General features: G+C 32.0%; 1 protein-coding gene across 1 annotated transcript; it reads left to right on the top strand.

Annotated features, from left to right (window-relative positions):
* Positions 1-357: 357 nt before the first annotated feature.
* On the top strand, positions 358-2,646 carry LOC133186048 (uncharacterized). The gene is made up of 2 exons (XM_061321326.1): positions 358-417; positions 1,478-2,646. Exon 2 carries the CDS (start codon positions 1,478-1,480, stop codon positions 2,414-2,416), a length of 939 nt encoding a protein of 312 aa, XP_061177310.1. The 5' UTR covers positions 358-417; the 3' UTR covers positions 2,417-2,646.
* The last annotated feature ends 14,772 nt before the right edge of the window (positions 2,647-17,418 follow it).

Genomic DNA, 17,418 nt, shown 5'->3' on the forward strand with positions numbered 1-17,418 from the left:
AGCGCAAAAAAATTGTAATTTACTCTCTGTTTTTGCTCTGGTATCGTATATATTTGCAAATAAAGATACATCTTTTTGTTAAGACCTATTGGTTACTCACCCTGTTTGAAATTATGGAATCAGAGCTACCAATTGAACATAGGTTTGATATGAGGGTTATTGTCAAACCCAATTAAGTGTATTAACCTACATATAATTCACTTTTTTCACTATCTATCTGTCTAACACCATCTTTATTAGATGCTATAATTTATTTATAAAATAAATTCATTCGCTTTATTCTCCATCCTGATTTGAATGTGAGAGATTTTGTCATTAAAAATATAATTCCAGGTCCTCGTCTGCAGCCTCCATGGTCTCAAAGTCTCCTGGATAGAAGTAGATTACGATGTACCTCCCCCTCGTGCTTCTTTCCATGTGAGTATCATTTAAAAAAAGTATTCACTTTTTGTCATTTTTAGCTCTTTGGGTGAAATACCGAGATCACAAGAGCTCATGCATTGGTCTTGTGTCTGCGGTTTCTTTTGTTTGTTACTTTGTCTTTACTGATAACATTTTAAAAAAAGATATTCATCCTGCAATTATGGTACGATTTTAAGAAAATGTTGTTAATTTGTAAACAGTATCAACATACAAAATTTTCGGCACTGGACTTTGAATTTTGTCATGTTAACTAACATATAATATTTCATAAAATTCTTTCAAAATGCAGCTATTGATACAGTTTTTTAGCTTATTTAACAAATCAATACATGTGTAGTTAAATCAAGATACATAATGTTATCAGTTTTTTGATTTCAAAGGAAGATGCTTGTAGTTATATTTTTAAAATTTTAATCGCTTGATTGATTAAAATAGAACTTATTTTCATTGAAAATATTCTTATTTGTTCACTCCTTGGTAGCTCTAATTTTACAGCTGTTTTAAGTCATGGTAGGATAAAACTGACACGATTATTTTCGAACATGTTAAAATGGATATTTTTTCTTAGTATTCCGGATTATATCATCAAGAACCATTTAAATGGATTGAAATTTTATTTCCAAGTTAATACATACTGTTTGAATATGTTCGAACACAGGTGACTATAATTTCTATGCTTGTGAATTCGGATTTAGAATCCGATGCAAAATAAGACATTTATTATTTTTTAGTTGATGATATGACTTAAATTTTATTAATTAGTTAAAAATAATGCCCTAAAAAATTACTCACAACAAACTGGTGGAACTCCGCAGAGGGGCCAAAATTCACGGACTAGAAATCGGCAAAACCTTATCCTAGACCATGATTCTTGTCCCCTCTGTGGAATTTCATTATCCAACACTCGTAGTAATGAATGATTCTATTAATATTCTATTAATATTCACCATCATTATCATGCCAAGTATGGGCCTATCATTAATGCATAAATCAATTACAGTTTTTATAAACAGACATATAAGCTAATACCTTTTTTTTTATATACTTTTGTCAGATGAAGGCTTACCATAATTTAAACCGAGTGAGCATTTTAACAAGCCTTGCATGCATTGCCTTTTCTGTTGTCTACGTTTTATACTGTGGTCGAGATTCCCATAATCCTGATTCTTGTCCACCCAATGAAAGAGAGGAAATGATATCAAACATTTTGGCGATGTTAATCTCCTTCATCATGATAATTTGTAGCATCATGGGGATTATTCTTTTTCAAATAAATAGCAAAGTATTAGGACTTAAAAATCTATTGGAAAGGGTCTCTGAAGAGAATCGTAATGCCAGTCAAGAGCAAACGGAATACACAACTCGCAGCAATAGACTTGAAGGTCTAGAACTTCAGACACAAATAATTACAGACATCGAAAACAGGATTACAGAGTTTGAAAATATTTCTCATTCACAGAGACTTGGACCCCAGCGTTATAACAGTAATTTTCTCGATCCAAATGCACCACCGCCGTATGAGCGTAATTCTTCCGATCCAACTGAATTTGAATATAGGAATACAGAATTTCAAAATAATTCACATCCTCAGAGATTTGGACTTCCACCGTATGATAACAATGATTCCGATCTAACTGAAATTAGTCATGGGACTACAGAAATGGAAATTAATTCACATCCTCAAAGACTTGAACCACCGCCGTATGATTCTAGTTTACCCGATCCTATGTCTACACCACCCCCTTATGAATGCAATCCATCCGATACGACGGAAATTGACTATAGGAATACAGGATTTCAGAATAATTCAAATCTTCAAAGATTGGGATTACCGTCGTATGACGATGTTTCTGATTCAACTGAAATTGGTTCTAGGACTACTGAATTTGAAAATTATTCACATCATCAGAATTTTGCTACACCTGTGGATTATAATTCTATTGATCTAACTGAGCCACCACCAACATATGAAGAATATATGCGCAATTTGTAGAAAAAAAAACATGATTAGAATAATACATGACATGAAGAAGTGATCGACGAAACTTTATATATATATTGGTGGTGTCTTTTAAATGTGCAACAAGGTTTCAATATTTTTTTATCAAGAGCGCTAACCGGGGGTAGATAAATAATGTTTCCACATCTCTCACTTTTTATACAATAGGTAGACAATATTTTAAAGAAAATCTATGCTTCTTAAAAACCCTTACAATTAAAAAAATAAAGGTTCCAGTAAATGTTCTACTAAGCCTATTTCTTTATTCCTCACCAAAATATTAACAGCAGTGAAGGAGAAACATTAGGGGTACTTTACAACAATATATTCGAGAATTGATGTTAACTAGGCTTGGATACTTAAAGACTCCAAAGAACTTTTTAAAAAAAAAATTGACATCACAAACTTTTACCAAAATCTATAACATAAAATCGTATTTTTCATTACTTTATACAACCATTCCCCATGATAAATTAAATTCCAGGCTTTTTTGACATCAAAGCTGCTTTTTTTTTATATATATATAAAAACGGGACTCTTAAATTTACTTATCTTGTCAATTAATTCATTGCAAAATTATTTCGTTAAGGTCAAGATCTAGTAAATGAAAGGTGCCTACAGATTTTTCAAATTTGAGAAGCGAGTTCTTTTAGTGATCCTTTTCAAATATAGCTTGGTAAAATAAGGTGTATCGGAACATAATTTTTACGTAAACTCAATCAAAAACATGTTATAAACTATCATTTTCAATGAAAAATGAAGAAAGTCAGGTATAAATTTTGGAGTTTTTTCCATCTCAGAAAAAAGAAATGTATCAATATTGCCCACAGTTTCTCAGAAAACGGTTTTCAGTATCTTCCTGGCCTCTTCTTTAAAATAATATCTAATTGAATATAGGTATCGGGGCTTCTTTTGACACGATTTCAAATTGAATACCATGAAAATGCTTCATTTTATACAAAATTCTATTATAAAGTACGGGAAAAATTAAGTCTAAACCAATTATGACGTCATAATGGAACCAGCTTCAAAAAGACAGCCTAAACTCATTTACTAGATCTTGACCTTAACGTAGGTCGCGGGTTTGCTGACGTCGTTAAAACTGGGTACGCAATTTATATGATTTTGGCGATTTTCTTGTGCACATTTGATTATGACGTCACAATGAAAAAGAAATCTGCGATGATTTTTGTTTCATTAAATTCTTCAGTATATCATTATTTAGCTATAACTTTTCTTGGAATTGGTAGTTTAGTGTTATATTATTTAAGCAACAACTTATCACAAATAATGAAGGCTTTTTACGATTTATATAGTCGATACAATACTCAGATATAACTTTTGTTGGAATTGGTAATTTAGTAAAGATGGCTTATTACGATTCGAATGATCGACACTGGAAGTATTAAAAAATGTAATTATTTGTTATCAATCGCATCCTCTCGGACCTTTCCTGCAAGCTTGGAAAAACAAGTGGTTGTTTTTCGGCTTGACGGAAAGGCCCGAGAAATTGCGATTGATTTGTTTTCACTTGGTGTCGCGAAACGATATGGACACAAGGTTCAACTGACCTTTTTTCCTTTGATCGTATTTGAATTAACAGTTTGTTTTATTAATAAAGAAGCCTTTTTTTTTAAATTGCAAATACACCTGTTACATCAAAAGATCAAACTTTATTTATAAAAAGGATATTTTTTTAAATATATAGATCTGCAAGTTTATCATAAATTAACTACTGCTAAGGTACGATGAAACATAAAGACATTTTTTTAGTGACACTGACCTCCTGTTAGGGGACAACTATTTGATTTTGAGTGAGAGGGGGGTGGCAAATTTTACCGGGTCAGATTGTTTATTTTCCAAAAAAAAAAAAAAAACAAGGACAGATTATTTATATCTTCTTCACTGAAAAAAAGTCTGACAAGCAAAAAAAAAATCAAAGTAGAAAACTCCCGCCGGGGGGGGGGGGGGGGGGGGGCTAGAACTAGCCATGGACAGATTATTTATTTTCTTGCCCAGTCTAGGACAGATTATTTCTTTTTAACATTATCGAGGACAGATTGTTTATTTCCAAAATCTGCAAGCCCCCCCCCCCCACCACCACCACCAACCCCACCCCCACCCCGAATGAAATGATCGTCCCCTAAGCAACAGCTTGCAATGCTGTTATCTACAGATTTTATTCGCTACTTTCCTTTCCATGTCCAGCAAGTAGAATTAATGTTCTTAAAAAACTGGCTGTTAATTAGGTCAGATAAAATAATTTTTTTAATTCTCGTCCCATTTACTCCTCTGAAAATGTGGTATGTATATTTTGTTTAAATATATACTGAAAATATATTGTATTTAGCCGGGACGATATTTGGCAGAAATTCGTAGATTTGAGCGCCTTGCTGAATGGTCTAAATCAAAACATTTTATATACTTGAATTACTTGAATTAGATGATACCGTTTTCCGCCGAAAAATACACAGCCAAATGTAAGGATAAGTCTAATCTACGAAAAAAGCAAAATAAAACAACACATAAAGAAAGTAAATTGGAAGAAAGAAACTAAAGGATCGATTGTTGTTTTACGTCCCTTGCGAGAATTTCCACTAATATAAGACGAACAAAAAAATATACTGAAGAGAAACATGTCTAATAATCATTTCATTGATATTGAATTATTATGATACGATTCACGGGTCACTTGAAAGCAGATAGACGTGAATTTCTTTTTTATAAAAATTATTTTATCTAATTTTTCTGCACTGAATACCGGATAGATATTCACGACGTCAAGCATGACATCGCGATATTTTATGACGTCGTATTTAAAAATGTTACATTTTGCGATATAAAAGCACTTATTCACATTTAAATTACGCGAAAACTAACACGAAGACATATTAATTTTTTCACATTGATTTATTTCAAATCAATTATTTGGTAAAATACCAAAGGGGAAACAATTTTGTCTGCACCATTTAAAAGTTATTGATATTTTTAAAAACAAAATCTTGCCTCAAAACGAGTCTAAAACGATGTTTTTCTTATATAATTCAATAGAATAACGTCAAAAATGTAACGACAACTGTTGAGTCACGTTTTGTCCGCCGTCACATTATGTCCGCCGTCACGAAATGTCCGCCTTTTTTCCAAAAAAATCGTCACACTATGTCCGCCGCCACGAAATGTCCGCCTTTCGTCTGAAAAAATCGTCACACTATGTCCGCCCTTACAAAACGTCCGTCCAAGATTGAAAATAACGTTATATTTTATTATTATCATTTCTGTGAATCCCCCTAATATCCAGCCTTTTTCTTGATATGTCTTTTCGCGCAATAAAATATAAGTTGCTTTAACCACACTTGTAATAATGTCTGCCTTCAGAAATATCCGCCAATTTTATAAACGAATAAAAAACAACTTTTCTTATACCGTATATTGTTATTATGTACACAATCTCGTGTGGATACTGAAAATAGGATATATTATTTCTATGTTTGCACAGGTGGATGTACAAGCTTTGATTATTTTTAAACAAAAAAATGCTTTCTTAGTTTGTTAGTACTAGTTTATGAATTAATATTGCAGCTGTTGCAGAAATATATAAGAACGTTTATTGTTTATATTTATTTATCCCATGTTTTCCCCTTTATCCCGTGGATATGACTCATTGGATAATTTGTTCATATTCCACAGTAGAGTGCAGTTGTGACGTCACAATGGTTTTTGCGTTAGCGTGATGAAGTAAAATAAAGTGGATTCCTATATAAAACAGTGTAAAACATTGGTTGTAAAGTATTAAACATGGGATAAAAAGAATCTCCCATGATTTGTAGTTGGATATGACTTTTATCCAACTCGTTGTGTGTTTTTATCCCCTCGCCAAGGCTCGGGGATAAAAAACACACAACTATCATATCCAACTACAAATCATGAGAGATACTATATATCTATATACTTTACTGACGCTGAACGGCATTCAATTTGGTTTTTTTTAAGAAACGAAGGAAAAAATACTCAGTGGATGTAAATATATAGGAGTTGTATTGAGCTCAAGTCGGTTTTTTTTTTTCAAAATACAATATATAGATACTACACCGGTGTATGAAAATTAAATTTTTTGTTTGTCTAAGAAAAAAATAATTATAACGGTTTATTTTATCTGGCTTGGCTACAAATGATTTCAATAAATGATTACGCATTAAAAAAAAAAAAAAATAAATAATTCATTGAACTATATTATTTTCGAACGATTAATGGATATTTGTTATTAAATTTTGCTAAATTATATATATGAGAATCCAATGGTATGTTGCTTGAAATATTTACAAATGTTGGATTTATTGTATCTTTTTTAAAATGACGTGTATATATACATTTCCTATGGGATTTTTTTTAAAAATATGATAAAATTTTAATTTCTCAAAAGACAGAATATAACGACATTTTTACTTCAGCAGACAAGGATAAAGCGCGTTTTACAATGTGCCAAGCATTTTCCCGCCAAAAAGAAGAAACGCAGTAGCGGATCTAATGGGGTTGTGGGGGTTTCAACATCCTCCTTTGGATATATTAGATAGAGAGAGAGAGAGAGAGAGATCCCAAATATTTGTTGTGTTTTACTAAAGTAAATCTTCCGTGAAATGCTATTTATAATTATGCATGAAGAAAAATCGGTTATTGAAATAAAATCCGCGCCTGCAATGTCGCATGCAGTTTTATGTCACTGGGATGTATTTATAGATTAATATATGATAACTTTTATTAATAACAGATCAAGCAATTTCAGTTTGTTGCCTAATAAAAGGAACAATTGGTCTGCGGCCGATTTTTGACGCTTGAGTCAATATGCTTCTTGTTTACCAGATTACAGGGTTTTGCCCAAGTTATGACAAGTCTATATAACAGGAGTTGTCTCGTACCTATCAATTGTACCGAAAATTCAGAGAAGTTTGATTAATACGAATACTATAAAAATGGTATTTTTACAGGTATTACGTGTATTTTTCATTTACTGAAAATTTCGGTAAAATTGATAGGTATGCCAACTGCGATGTTTCTACGTCTGTATTCAGAGGTATCTTTTCGAATAATTGAATGGCCCTTAAAAGGGCCGTTTATTTCCTACTAATAGGAGCGACTCTTGACTGCTTTGCTTATTGAAAGCATGAAGAGGACCATTCCCGCCTCGTTGAAGTGTGTTTCATCGGGAAGGTAATGTCTGGGTAATTTGACGTCTAATCTGATGTAGGTTCTGCCAAGGATTTTCTTCATCTTATTGTTGACAGTCCTCCGTCTTGTGTCAAACTCCTCTCGCTGCATAGAAATTCGAAATTTTCCCCTAGAGACAATCTCTGTGAAGAATATCTCAGGTTGCCGGGGACTCAAGACTTTAATTTGGTGGAAGAGGCTTGTCAGACAGCCAATGACTGTGAACGGCTCGGCTCCACTGGAAATGTCGTTTCCCCCTAAACACACGACAACGATGTCTGGTCTGTACCTCACCCTCTTGGAGATTGGATTTGGACAGGGTTGAGAGGCTGTCATGCCACCAACTCCAAACCACCCAACTTCAAATGGCATAACAAAGTCTGTAAAGTTTGAAGCTCGCTTCACGTAGGAGGAACCGAATATGGCGACTCTCATGGTGGCTATAAAATAAAATTGCAAAGTTCATAGTCATAGCAAACTCGAGGCAAATTATGAAATTAAATAATTATCACCTCACTCCCTCAACTTATGATTAAAAATGCAGTTGTCAAATTAAAAATAGCTATTACGTATGATTAAAAAATTAAATTTTTAAAGTTATACCATCTTGGCTTTGAAATCAATTATCGGGACTCTTATTAATGGGAAATTAGTTATTAATTAGTAATGCTTAAATATACTCATCGTTAAGTATGCTGTGAGTACAAAATTACCGCTTCACTGTTAAAAAAATTTACTCATTACCTCTACTCCCCATTTAAATTTCGGGCGCTCATTACCCCTACATCTTATCAATAAGACGATTAACTCTCATTACCGCTGTACATACACGAATCTGCCATTGTTGACTCAGACATTGAGTCCTCTATTTATATAATTTACTCACAATGTAGTCGAATAACAATTAAAATTGAAATCTATTTAATTCAGTTTGTTATCGAAAATCGAAATACTATAAGACATTCAAAAATTCCAATGTGTGGAGATGTGAAGGAAAAAGCACTCAGAAATTTGTCTTTTAGAAAATTGCTAAGGATTTAAAATAAAGTGTAGAAAAAACCTTACCAAATAAAAGTCCTTTTACTTTTAAGTGAGCATGGAATACATATCTTAAATGCATGTACGTGTATATTTTTCTGTACGTATAAGGCGCTGGCTAATGGAAGAGGCATTGTAGCGGTAATGTCTACTCCTCTACGTAGAGAGTTAAACGTTGATCCAAAAATAAAAAATAATGTAAAAATTTTAAATTGTTTTAACATCTATTAGATAACACCCCGCCCCCCCCCCCCCGACTTTTTATCGACACGCAATATAAATATATGCTGTGTTATGGAACATTCTAGCGAATTATCATTTCGCTGACTTATAAACATTATGAATTGCATTGAATAAATATTTGTTAAAAGAAGTTATCGATGTCTGGAATGAAGGGGTGGGAATGGAGAGAGAAAAATTGGTCGCTGTCGACTTGATAAAAAGCTAATGAGATAGTGAGGCCCGATATCGATAATTACAGTGCTCCAAAAAACGTGCATAGTTCACATGAAACTGAGTTTGTTGTTTGTTTGTTTGCTTGTTTGTTTGTTTGTTTTTGATTAAAAAATATTTACAGAAATCACTGTGTATTAAAAATACGTGCCTGAATATTAAACAAATTTGAAATGTTCATAACATTTTGTTCAGAAAAGGGAGGGGTGTGTTGATGAAAACAAGTATGAAATTTAAACTTCAATGAGTTAGGACAGAAAAAAGAACTGTTAATACGTGCTTGATCCCGAGATCAAACGAACAAATAAAAAAAAATAATTTTACAAGTACTAGAAAGCGTATTCCAGAAGCTTTCTGCCAATTTAATTTTGTGGAGGCTTTCAAAGTGTCCCGCCCTGTTTCTTTTTTTTTTTTTAAATCTAGTATTTTTGTTTTCTTTTCATAAGAAAATTGGAAATTTATTGGCATCGATCACACTCACAGTTTTAAAGTTACTCCCCGTTTGTATTAATAAGAAGTCGCGTCGCACTAGGAGCATGTGGAAATACAGGTTGTCGGCGGACTTGATTTTCTAATTACATTTATTAGAACTGTTTAGTAAATGCTAAATAAACACCATGTAATGTGCAATTTTTTAACAATATCGAACGTGAATATATACACGAATTTGTGGTCATTTATTCTTTGCATTTGTTTTCTAGCAATGTCAATCGCCTAGTTGTTCTTGGGGTGTAATTGCTCTTTTTTTCCTTTTTCCTTAAGGACACAAATTCTCTGAATAAGTTTGTTAAAAATTATTTTCACCTTACCTGTACTAGGAAGCATATTCTAGCAGATTTCTGCCAGTAAAACTGTTGCCCAACTCTTGCCACGTGGAGGCATCTCCTGTTAAGAGTCTTTTTCTTTTTTTTAAAATTAATACAATAGTTCAATAAATAAATAAATAAATAAATAAATATTTTTCTTCTGTTACACGTTTACCTATATTTCCGCGAAATGTGGCTCCAACTGGAAACCAGCTCGTAAGGAGACAGGCCATACCACATTCTAGCATTATGTTATACATTTGGCGAGAATGGTGGCTCCAACTGGAAGCCTAATCAGAGGGAAAAGGCCATACCACCATATACTGACAGTGTTTATAAATTATTAGGGTAATAAGCACGATATTGAACGCGTATATGCGGGAAGATTTGCACGTTTTATCCGTTATTTTTTAAACAATGGCATGTTTGAGATTTTAAAATTACACAAAAACGATGCAGACGAATTTCGCAAAATTTTCAGAGAATATACAACGAAGGTAGAGGATTCATATAACTAATTTTCATGGTATGTTTTCGGACACTTTTAAATGGCCTGCAAACCCGCGACCTACGTTAAAATCAGTCTGATTGTTCACACAAGTACTCCAATTTTGAAAAGATGCTTGAGTTTTTGATTGACAATATTATGTAGTGTTTGGAGATGAAGTCTTCCAAAAAGCTGTTGGAATTTTTATAGGTACTTATTGCGCTCCGTTATTCTTATGAAGCAAAATTTATTCAAAAACTTCTACATGAAAAAAGAAGTCTCCGCATGTGAATTAAGGCTAGATATTGGCTTTTCTATGCAAATAAGCTCATTAAAACGCAAAATAAGTATATATATTATTCAGAGAAAATGTTAATTCTTTTTTTCATGCATACTTAGTATCAATGAAATTATATAGCCAGTACACTTTATGACGTCATATTATGACAATATACTTCTTTACTACTCGAAGTAATAAAACACATCAACAAATCAACTTCTACACAAGGGCATATCCTATTTAATTTTACATAAAAACGTTATAATGCTAAGAAGAATATTCTAAAGATAAATAAAATTGCTGCACAAACATACGCACCTTCTCATTTGATCGGAATTCGAGGAAACTTACACCGGACTGTGCATTTTTCCCCATTTCAACTCAAAACTAGAGAAATATTTACTAAATAATCGAACTGACGATACTTGTGCAGCAATATCATCACTCCTTGGAGTATTCTGCTTTTAATTATACATCGCTTCTGACAAATAAAAAAATGGTATACCCCTGCGCCGAAGTTTTTCTTTGGGTAGTAAAGAACAATGACTAATAATATAACGGCACAAAATTCACTGGTTATAACATGTCGTAAGTACCATGTATTTATCAGAAAATAAGTCTTAGCCTTCTCTGTGTAATAGGTATAGCTCATATGTGTTTTAATTACTTCATTTGACATTTGACAGAGACATAAATAACAATAAGTCTCCTCTGAAAAATGTTGGTGATCTGTTCGAGTGACACACACCAGAATTAAAACGAAATAAAAAAGAATATCCTATGAAAATATATCAAATCTTTGTGTAATACACGGCTTTATAATTATTATTTACAAAATACTGGATCAGAATTCTTTGTATTTTTTCTCACGCCAAAATTGAATTTGACGTATTTCCAGTCAAATCTAAATAGTACATTAAAGGACATAATTAACTTCTATATTAACTATAAAATTAAAGAAAATATATCTTTTAGAATTTTAAGAGATTGAGCCAAAAATTAAATGTAATTAAGAGAGAATGTCACGAATCATCAAGCTCACTCAGTGTAATTGATGGAAACTATAAAATTTAAAAAATTCGGGATTTTTGCGTTAATAAAACTTCTTTAACAGTTTTATTATTTGTGGTAAAATTTTACAATGATCAGCCACATCGTTTCCATGGTAACCATATATCAAAGTAAGTAAACTACACGCTTTAAAAAAATTCAGATTCAGTCAATTTGCAGTACTTTTGCATAGTACAACAAATAAAAAATCAATAAATATTAATAAAACATTAAAACTATTTTTAAAAAACTAGTATTTTTATATTTTGTCTGCATGTGAACAAAAACTTTTAAATATCTATTAGTTTTTCTACATGCACTTAGCCTATTTTTGACCCTGTTTCGGTGACTGAATTCTCAAATCTACAACAAGAAAATAAATATCTGATGCTATTCTCCAAAAGGTGAACATTATTACTGTTTATATCAAAATCAAAATTGAGAAGCATTCTTAAGTGGACTTAAATTGAAAGGATTTTTTATCATACTGATGGGTACTTTTGCCATCTTTTATTGTCATGAATTACTTCCCTTGGAAGCTCTTCTGTGATAGAAACAAAAAAATGTCGGCAACCGGAGCACTGACTCAAGGGAAATTCATGTTGTTTCAAGAGGGAAAAAGATTCATAAGCTTGGAATCTTGTCAACAACAAAAACCTTATGGCAAATCAGGTAATACAATTTAACAAAAATTATTTTTTTCTAAAAGCGATCACTTTCTTTCTTATCCGAATTTTCTCTATTCATCTCATGATCTGTTTGCAGTAAACTGGTAACTAAATGCATGTAAAATACAAATGAATTAGTTTCCTTTGTTTATTATCCAAAAAATCGCCACAAACATTACTTCAATTTATAAATATTTTTCCTTTTTGCAGAAGTATGCAGAAACAATGATATTCATTTGATGCAAATATTTTAATAACACGAATAATCATGCACAGTTGATGCAGTGGCAATCATGATCAAGACCGACACCTATCGAACTGGTACATGTATGTATTTTCTCTATATTTATTTGTTATGGAAATGCCTAATGTATCTATGTACATGTTATAAATATAATCACAGATTTTTAATCATTATTTGAATTTATTTAACAGTTTAAAATGTTCTTAAAGTGAAACATTAATTTGTATAAATACATTAAAAAAAACACACATTGAAATTCAGGTTGCGGATCAAAGATTTTTTTGCGGTGGATGGAGTGGGGGTGGGGTATTTCACATTAACATTAACAGATGCCAAACATAAAAATTTTGACATGCAAGAAAAAAAAAAAAAAAATCCCTGAGAAACCTTTTCAACTTCAGGATTGTGTGTGTGTGTGTGTGGGGGGGGGGGGGGGGGGGGTATGAAAAGATACTTTCTCAAGTCAATTTCTTCAGATATATTACTATGCTTACCAATATAAGAGGGATCCTTGTTTCCTCGGCAAAGGTCATTTTACTGTTACTTTTACTATGGAAGTCTGTAGATCAGATTTGCACATGGAAATTGCAAATTGCAATACAATAATCAATTTTGCAAGATGAAAGTGTCAAACTGATTTTTTTTTTCAGATAAAAGATAATGCATGAATGTATTATAAATGTATTTCTATATTCTTTCCTTTTTTACTCTACAAAAGCCAAGAAAAACTCTTGTCAGCAGCAGTACAGAACTTCATGTAAATCATACAGGGTAGCTCTACATGCAGATACATGTACTCTACATTCTACAGATTCAACAGAATATTTAAAAAATGCTGCTAGCATCTAGAAAAAAAACAAACAATTTAGCCTTTTGCAGTTATTCAATGGTATTAGCAGTCATCTATTTTTAAATAGAAAGACTTATCAAATAAGAACAGAAATATAAATTATTATTTATTTATTTGTTGTTTATGTCTCTGATCAGAAGAAAAGAAAAACTGTAAAATATATAATATATTTTATTTTGAGGGGTCAAATTTTCAAGGTTTGAGAAAAAATATTTAATTTCATGGTTGAAGAAGTGTGGTATTGTTAAAATTAATAAAACTCCATAAAATTAATGTTTCCACAGTACAATACTGCATCATAATGTACATGCCCATGCATGTAAAACCTTCCAATAGTGATCACTGAATTTTAATTCCCTCTGTCCATTAAAAAAAAAACATGTTGCTTAAATGTATTTTATTTCCTCCAATATTTCTCAATTTTCAAGTTAAATGGATGCGGTCATAACATTTTGACATTCACTGAAAAGTCAGGATAATAACAGGCATAATTTCAAGGTCAAACCTATAATTATAATTTTTTTTATACTTTTATAGAGAGAATGAAGAAATTATCTATTGAAACCAGTATCAGTTCTATTCGGCACAGATGGATCTTAAGATAATGTAAGTATATTATCATGTATAATAATTATTGTTTTTTTAGCTCACCTGAGCCAAAGGCTCAAGTGAGCTTTTCTGATCAAAATTTGTCCGTTGTCTGTCGTCGTTGTCGTCGTTGTTGTCGTTGTCGTTGTTGTTGTAAACTTTTCACATTTTCATCTTCTTCTCAAGAACCACTGGGCCAATTTCAACCAAACTTGCCACAAAGTATCCTTGGGTAAAGGGAATTCAAGTTTGTTCAAATGAAGGGCCACGCCTTCTTCCAAGGGGAGATAATTAAGAATTCGTGAAAAATTAATGGCATCATTAAAAAAATCTTCTTCTCAAGAACAACTGTGCTTGAAAATATGAAACTTATGTGGAAGCATTCTCAGGTAGAGTAAATGCAAGTTTGTTCAAATCATGACCCCTGGGGGTCGGGTGGGGCCACAATGGGCGATCAAAGTTTTACATAGGAATACATAGATTAAATCTTTAAAAATCTTCTACTTAAGAACAGCAAAGCCATGATTGGTCATATTAAAATGGAAGCATCCTCAGATAATGTAGATTCAAATTTGTTCAATTCATGAACCCCCCCCCCCCCTCCCCCGGAACCACTTTTTTAATTGAAACTTTTCAACCTTTCAAGACTGAACTGATTTCTGCTTTTTCCTAGCCATAGTGCTCAGGTGAGCGATGTGGTCCCTGGGCCTCTTGTTTTAATTTGCACCCTTTAGCTCACCTGAGCTGTAAGCTCAAGCGGTCACATTTGTTCAGTGTTCGTCTGTCTGTCCAATTGTAAACTTTTTGACTTCCTCTCCAGAAACACTAGGCCAATTTCAACCAAAAGTGTTACATAGCATCCCCGGGTAAAGGAAATCCAAGTTTATTCATAGAAAGGCCATACAATCTTTCAAGAGGGAGAAAACCTAGTGAAAATTTAGTGGCTTCTTTAAAAAAAAAGAACCACTAGGCCAGATAAGTTGAAACTTTTGTGAAACTTTCATTACATAGTGTAGATCCAGTTCTGTTCAAATCTTGACCTTTTTGGGGTAAGATGGGGTCAACAAGGGCAATCAAAGTCTTACATAGGGATATATAGGAAAAATCTTTAAAAATTATCTTCTCTAAAACAGCAAGGCCTTGATCAGTCATTTTGATATGGAAGCATCCTCAGGTATGTAGATTTAAATTTGTTCAAATCACATTTCTTAAAATAAATTGTTTGAAGCATCCTAATTGATGTCCTTATGAATTCTCAAAAGTTGAATTCATTTCTTAAATGAACTCATTGTGTCCTAGTGTGCCAATAACAAGCGAAACTATAAATGGTGTGCAATATATTTCATGAGAAAATCAAAGTTCCCAAGTCTTATAGATATAAGCTGGGTTGAGGGGGGCTAAAATCTGCCTAATCTGGAAGCAAATTTTACATTATACAGATCGGCTACATAAGTCATATTGCTATCCAGCATATGCATTTGTTGTGAGTGGATTCAAGTATGCATAAGTCATGGCCTCTTGATGCTAGGGTACAACCCCATTAAGAACATGAATGTTTCATGGGAATATAGATTGCAATGTTTTTCAAAAACTTCTAAAAAATAATAGCATTGCATAGGTGGCTTAGGTGAGCAGTGTGACCTATGGAACTCTTCTTATTAATTTTTTTCTTTTAATTCATAAATTGCTAATTTGAACCCAAGGTAATATTTAAATTTTTCTCAGATTAAAGGAATAAACTATCCTTTGAGATTGTCAATTTTTCTTCATTTAAGGAAATGTAGTTTGATGATTTAAGATTACAAAATGTCTGTTGCTGTGGACGTCATTTGGTTGCTATACACAGATAACATAACTGATGCAGAAAAATGAATATGTTTTTATAATTCATAAGTGAGATGAAGCTTAAATATCTTGTTTTCTGTATATAAATACATATTCTCCTTCATTTGTTTTTGTCAGTGTTTTGAAAATACATTGGTTACTATGCAGTAAAATTGGTTGCTAAGGGCACATTACATAATTATTTCAACATTATATCACTTTATTTATTGAGGTTGCAAGAGTATATTAGCAAATACATGTATACATGAAATAGTATCAACGTGGAAGAAATTGAAGGTTTTTCCCTTAAAAATTGATGTGTATTTTTAACCTTTATTTGGTGTAAAAGCTTTAAAAATTTAAATCTTTTCTCTACAAAAAATGATAAATATGCCTCTCAATTTTATAAGTCATTCTTGTAGATCAGCCTGTGTTTTGAATGATTCAGTTTCAATTTCATGCTCAACTTGTTGCTGATTAGATATACATTAGTTTAAACAAGAGAGGTAATTTTCAAATTTTTAAACTGTAAAACTGTACAAGTTTGTGTTGCCATGACAACAGATCCTAGGTATTTAGATTTGCATTTATATTTTCTTGTATACTACATACCTTCAATAATAAGTTCATACTTTGCTGAAGCTGATATTGGTATACTTTTTGTTAAAACATATTTAGAAAATTGTTAAAATTGAAGCAGTTTTTTCAAATCTTACTGTTGTTTCCATGGTAACACATAATAAGGGGAAAGATAATAGTTCTGCTGGTCAATCATAATTATGATTGACAAAGATAATGAAGGTATCAGACCAAACTTGCATAAATATTGCATCTAGGGATACACTACTAGATTATTTGTTTGAATTCTCATAATGTTCTACGGTAGTCCATTGGAGTGTCTCCAATAGTTTTTGATAATTCATAAATAACAAAATGTCTGTTCAGCTCTGTTGCTATGGACATCATTTGGTTGCTATGCACAGAAAAATATTGATGCTGAAATTTAAGTATGTTTTATTATTCCTAAGTGAAATAAAGTTGTTTATCTAATTTTTTATATTTAAATACACGTTCTCCTTTATTTTTTGACACATTCTCTTGAAAATGTCTTAGTTGCTATGCAGTAAAATTGGTTGCTATGGGCACATTACAGGATTTTTATCTCATAATATCGCTATATTTATTCATAATGCAAGAGTATGATAGCAAATATACATAAAAAAATTATCAATTTGGAAGAAATTGAAAGTTTTCCTTAAAATTTGCTGTGTATTTTAAACATTTTTTAAGAATAAAAACATAAAATTTAACAATAAAAATGCTTCTCAATTTTATATGTCATCCTTGAAGATCAACATGTATTGTGCAAGAATCAAATTCATTTTATTGCTCAGCTTGTTGTAGATTTCATATATGTAAGTTTAAACTTGAGAGGTAATTTTCAATTTTTCAAACTGTAAAACTGTACAATATTTGTGTTGCCATGGCAACAGATGCCTAGGTATT

Source organism: Saccostrea echinata, unplaced genomic scaffold (assembly GCF_033153115.1).
Source record: "Saccostrea echinata isolate AGI-Se365-2 ecotype Australia unplaced genomic scaffold, CSIRO_AGI_Sech_v1 ptg000012l, whole genome shotgun sequence".
Lineage (NCBI taxonomy): Eukaryota > Metazoa > Mollusca > Bivalvia > Ostreida > Ostreidae > Saccostrea > Saccostrea echinata.